This window comes from Lathyrus oleraceus, chromosome 3 (genome assembly GCF_024323335.1).
Source record: "Lathyrus oleraceus cultivar Zhongwan6 chromosome 3, CAAS_Psat_ZW6_1.0, whole genome shotgun sequence".
In the NCBI taxonomy this organism is placed as follows: domain Eukaryota; kingdom Viridiplantae; phylum Streptophyta; class Magnoliopsida; order Fabales; family Fabaceae; genus Lathyrus; species Lathyrus oleraceus.
The window spans coordinates 298911691-298917824 of record NC_066581.1 but is presented as its reverse complement, the minus strand read 5'-3'; the positions used below and the strand labels follow the sequence as shown (position 1 = coordinate 298917824).

General features: G+C 38.6%; 1 protein-coding gene across 1 annotated transcript; it reads right to left on the bottom strand.

Moving 5' to 3' along the window:
* Positions 1–313: 313 nt before the first annotated feature.
* Positions 314–1501, bottom strand: LOC127127204 (probable polygalacturonase). The gene has a single exon (XM_051056334.1). The coding sequence runs from the start codon at positions 1467–1469 to the stop codon at positions 948–950; it is 522 nt and encodes a 173-aa protein (XP_050912291.1). The 5' UTR covers positions 1470–1501; the 3' UTR covers positions 314–947.
* Positions 1502–6134: the final 4633 nt, after the last annotated feature.

Sequence of the window (6134 nt, the reverse complement as noted above, 5' to 3'; positions counted from 1 at the left end):
AGAAAATCTTCAATGAAGTGGAGCAGCTCCAGCAACAAATTTTTTCTAACAAAATGATCCTTGTGCCTGCTATTTTGGCTATGATTTGCATGAATCTACAGGATGATGACAGGGTTATGGCTGCTGCAGGACCACGATTGTAGGATGTGTTGACAGGATATTGTAACAGCAGGTATGACTCTGTGTAGCATAATTGACATTGTTATGACTCAAATGGGATATAACTACATGACTTGCATTATCTGTTGACTGCTCCTGCTACAGACTGTAGGTTCATTACTTGCAAGGGAGCATGGCTGGCTACTGATGTTGGTTGGGACAGGTATGGTTGATGCGGTGACAACAGCTGCTTGGACAGATGACGAAACTGAGGCATTGGCCAACCAGCCAAAGCATTAGCATTAGTAGTTGCTGCGGCAAGTGGAAAGGGACCATGAGCTCCCACTCCAAGGGAAGTATAAGCAGCAGGCTTTGCAACAGCAGAAACTGGAAGATTGACAGGTGTTGGTGCCAGAGGACCATTGGAAGGTGAACATGAGTGATCGATAAATAAAGTTTTTATATCTGGGTTTGGCCTTGGGTTTTTTGCAAAGCTGGTGCTGCCGGTTCAAACTTTGATTGATTAATGTCCGCAATCTTGACGACTTCAATGCAGGAAAGATAAGCTTATCACGGAACAGAGGATTTGCCTCCATGAGCTTTTTTAGCTCTAACAGCATAATCCCTCGAGCAGTTTTGGTATCACCATACTTGGACAGCTGCTCATTCTCCTAATATCTCAACAGCCTTTGCCTTGTCTTGCCTATCAAGTGCTTCCAGATATTTCTGCTTCCTGATTTCAAAGAATATTTTCATGGAGTATCTATTATCGTCCACTTTGGTAAACCCTGATAAATACTTCTCAACTTCATCCCATTCACCGGCCTGCACTTTTTCCTCAAAGTATTTCATATTGAAATAAAACCCGGATTCTTTCTCAAGCCTGTGACAAAAACATCGGTGAGGTTAGTTCCGAATATGAGGCTTGTGAATCTTCCTGCTGGTGCATCTCTTCCTCTACCGTATGATGGTAATGGTTCAATCACAGGCCACTCAGTTATATCCTGAGAAGCAAGAAGAACAGCATCTTTATCCAAATAGAGAGTAAAGTGACTAGTAAGACTAAAACTACCAGTGAGCCATTTTCCGGCAGGAACAAAGAGCTGAGAACCACCTTCGGAACCATACTGACTCAGATTACTAATTGCAGACTGAAAAGCCTTTGTGCTCGATGTAACTCCGTCTCCAACACCGCCGAAATCCGTCGAAGAAGCACTGTGTGCTCTACAATTTATACCATTGTACTCAAATGAAGCAGTCACAATTTTAGCTTTTTTACTCTCAGCTAGACACAGAAGTGTCACCACAAAGAGAGCAAAGACTAGTTTAATCACTTGTAGCCTCATGTGAGTTTTCCATAAGAGCTTCATCGTAAGAGAAAGAAGTTTGGAACTTGATTTTGGTATATTATTTGGCTTGACCCTTCAACTCTATGCTTTTTTTTTTCACTGAACTGTTTTTTGAATGTGTTATTTCAATGCAGATTTTTTAGGTTGGGCTGAAGCAGTTAGATGCTAGCATGGCTTTGGTTTGCTGCAACAGGTTTTGGTATCTTAATGTGGTACCAAACAATGAACATGACTGCCAGTTAACTTGGGCTTATTTGTGTTTTTGCAGACTGATATGAATGATATGCAACCTTGCTAATCCATGGCCATTTCCCGATCAGTTTGTGGCAGCAGATGTGTTGTAGCAGGCTAGCATGATGACGATGGTATGGTGCTGTTGCAAAGCAGGACGTGACATGATTGTGGCAGCAGCATTGGCTAGACCATCTGCAACCATGGATTTGTTGCATATGTATAAGGTTTTTGTTGCATCCAAAGGGCATGAGCAAAGGATAATGGTTGAACTGTTAGGGGCTCCTTGGTCCATGGTTAGGGGCAGGCCAATGGCGAATGGTTAATGGTTCAAAAGCTACAAAGTCAAGGTGCACCACATGTGTTACTTGTGATGGAAGCTACCAAGAACGAACATAAATAAACCTGAGGGTTGGATGACACATTGAAGAAAAAGGCCAGGCCAAGTTGGGTGGGCAAGAGCAAGTGAGGGTTGACTTTGGTCAAAGTTGACCAAAAAGTCAACCGTTGACCAAAGTCAACAATTGGTCAAAAATGCATTTTTTGTATTTTCTTTGTAAATGGAAAATGAATTATTGGTTAGGGTGAAATTTAGGGTTTAAAGAATTTGGGTTGACTTTGGTCAAATTTGACCAAAAAGTCAACTGTTGACCAAAGTCAACTGTTGACCAAAGTCAACAGTTGGTCAAAAATGCCAAATTTTGTATTTTCTTATATGGAATCACATGTAATGGTTTAAAATGGATGAAATGGATTGGAATGGTTTGAAAAAACTGATTGGAGATTGTTTTCACAATTGGCTTGAATGTTTGACTCTTGAGAAGAAAATAACTTGACTGATAATATGTATGAACAAAACCATGAAATAAGACCATAAGGTTATAACATCCATGAACCAATAACATGACTGGCAAGTGGTTAGAAACACAAGAAACTTGGTTGTTCAGATGACCCAGACCATAGAGGTATCCACAATCACAACACCATGACTTTGGATCAAAATCAATCCTCATGTAAAACCAAAGTTAGGTTAGGCCAAGCATGCCAAACAAACATAAAAAAATCAGGATCAAAATCGGGGTATGACACGCTGCATGGCAAATCCATGCAGCCAATCAGGAGGCAGCCCTAGCGCGCCCTAAGACCACGCTTTAGAATCACACAAAACCGTTGCCTATTCTCCTGCATTTCATCTTCTTCACAAACGCATGCGTGAACAGTGATTCTCAAGAACACCTCAAGAACAAAATTTCCAGAATCTAAAATTGAGCACATGAATAGCTAGATCTTGCATTGTACATCATGAATCTACTATCAATTTAACCAAAAACGCAAAGGCATGCATGAATCGAAGACATCAAAAATCATGAGTGAAACTTTAATTGCATGTAACTTCATGGATATTACACCAAATCGCTCGATTCAAAGTGCAGATTACTCAGCATTCAATGAACTACAAGAATATATCAACAATTTCATGAATTAAAGAAGTCGAAAAAGTGACCTCTTGAAGTGCAGCTCTTGGATTCACGTGTTCCAGGCCTTGCAATGGATCAAATGTTGCTCCAGGATGCTTGTGCAAGTAATTGGAAGAGAGATTGAGGCTTTATCGCACACGATTCAACCAGAACTTTGCATCACCATTGATGAACTCAAGCTTGCATATGCTTCAATGTGCACGAATTCCACTGGATCTTCCTTCAATTTTTCTCACCAATGCTTAATAATGATGAATTGATCCAAAAAAATGCAAGAGATGTGAAGAAATTTGGAGAAAAAATGAGAGAGAATTTTGAGAGACTTTGAGAATTCTAGATCTAGAATTGGGAAATGTGATGAATTCTGTTATGATTTATGTTATATATGCTTCACTAATCATGTTTAATTAGGCTCTAATCAAATGCTAATGAAAATGGTTAAGTTTGGAGGTGTTTTGCAAAAATGATTTTTCACCCTTATGCATGGCAATGGCATGTGAACAGTACGAATTTGGGATTGAAATGCACTCAAAATATCATTTTAAAGCCAATGGAAGTGGTACCATGTTCAAATAATGCACACATTTCAAATTCCTTTTTTCCCTCCAAAAATCAATTGAATTTTCAAATATTTATGTGAATGGAATGCATGCCATGTAATGCCAATTTTGGAAACTAGAAGTTAAAACAAGAATGTTGCAAAAAGAGCCACTTGATTTGGACTTATGGTTTGAAAGTTATGCATGTTCGAAGTTCCATGTTCACTTGACCAAGTTTGATCCATATCTCCTTAACCACACATGAGAAATTGATGATCTTGGACTTTTTGGAAATGGGAGAGAAATATCTACAACTTTCATGTTCAACAAAATTTCATTTGAAGCTTTCTTGATGATGTAATCTTGAGTTGAAAACCTTTCCATTTTTGGCAATTTCAAATTACAGGTCACTTTCTATTTTTGGAAAGTTTTGTCCTGACTTTATTTTCTTCAATGTTGATGTTTGAAATGTCAAATGAGACTTGTTTGAACATGAATGAAGCATTTCTAACCACTTCTCACCTCCAAATCCAACAGTTGACTTGTGGTTGACTTTTGCAGTTGATAGATGACTTGGTCATGCACAGCTGAATTTGAGCCTCAATCCCTTGATGAAATGGCTCCAAAATGAAACCCTAGATTATACAAGCTCAACAAAACCATATGATGATCCCAATCTCAATGAAGATCTCATCTCCTTGAAAAACCCTGATTGGCATAATGCAACTGATTAGGGTTGACCAGAGGTCAAAACCCTAATCCCAAGGAACATGATCAAGCATAATGAACCTTGAGGATAATAATGCAACCATGATGCTGATGATGTACCATTTCAACCAAGATGATACCCAATCTCCTTGAGGAACCAAGAAACCCTAATTGAAGCACAAACCCTCAGATGATTAGTGATCAATTCATGAGACCCTTAGGCTTGAATCTTTTAACCTCTCCATCTTCTGAGAAAGACCTAGGAGGATGACTTGCTTATTGCTTCCACATGATATGCAAATATGCAATGACTAATGTCTTAAAAAATGAAATGCAATATGCTAAGCTAGTCCCAAGAGAGGAGGGCAAATTTTGAGGTGTTACAAGTCCGTATCAATCATTTCTTCATCTTCAAAATTTTGATCTTTATTCTCAACTTTGTCGATGTCCTCAATGGTATAATCCTCCATGAATATGACATCACGACTATGAATAAGCTTCCGTTGAACCGAATCAAATAATTGATACCCAAACTCATCAAGATCATACCCAACAAACACACATTTCTTCGACTTCTCATCCAATTTCGATGTCTCATCCTTTGGAATATGCACACAAGTCATGCACCCAAACACCCGAAGCTGGTCGTAGAAAACATCTTTACCACTCCAAACATGATTTGGAACATAAAACTTTAATGGAACACATAGAGTGAGGTTTAAAAGATGTACAACCGTGCTCAATGCTTCTCCCTAAAAGTATTTTGACAACTTTGATTGAGAAAGTAAACATCTCACCCTTTCCATCAAAGTTCTATTCATTCTTTCGGCTAATCCGTTCAAAATTATGGTGTCTTTGGAGGATACTTTTGATGACGTATACATTGTTCTTGAAAATACTTGCCAAAAGGTCCAACATACTCTCCCTCGTTATCGGTTCAGATACACTTGAGCTTTTTCCATGTTTCTTATTTAACCGATGCTTGAAACAACTTGAAGGTATCTAACACTTGATCTTTCGTCTTCAAGGTGTAAGCCTGTGTTTTTCGAGAATAATCATCAATGAAAGTCATAAAGCAATATGCACCACCAAGAGATTGTGTCTTCATCAGACCATACACATCAGAATGTACTAAATCCAACACTTCTGATTTCCTCTTTGGTTCGGATGACATAAAGGAAACTCGCATTTGCTTACCCGCCAAACAATACAAACACTTTCTCAACTTTGCATCGGAAACACCATACAACACATTCTTCTTTGCCAAAATGCTCAAACCTTTTTCACTCATATGACCCAAACACTTGTGCCATAATTCGATGAGCTATCATTGTCACAAGTCTTGAGAAGCTTCAATTTCTTTTTCCTTTAGCACCCATCATTGAGCCTTTCTTTAACTTACATTCATTGGCTGAAAAAGAATTATCATATCCTTCATTATCCAACTTTCCAATGGATAAAATATTAAATCGAAGTTTCGAAATGTGTTTCACTCCTTTGAGAACTAGAGTAGTCCCATTGCTAGTTTCGACACAAATACTTCCTATTATGATGAAATTAGCTTGCCTATTATTTCCGATACGAACAACCCCAAAGTCATCGGTCCCGTAAGTTGAAAAAAGATCACGTCTCGAGGTTGCATGAGTAGAAACACCACTATCAACCACTCAATCCATCTCATCACATGATAGATTGACATTCTCTATACAACTATCACAAAGAACAAAGAA

Coding starts and splice junctions, on each gene's coding strand:
- LOC127127204 (XM_051056334.1), bottom strand. CDS start 1,469: ATGAAGCTCTTATGGAAAACTCACATGAGGCTACAAGTGATTAAACTA.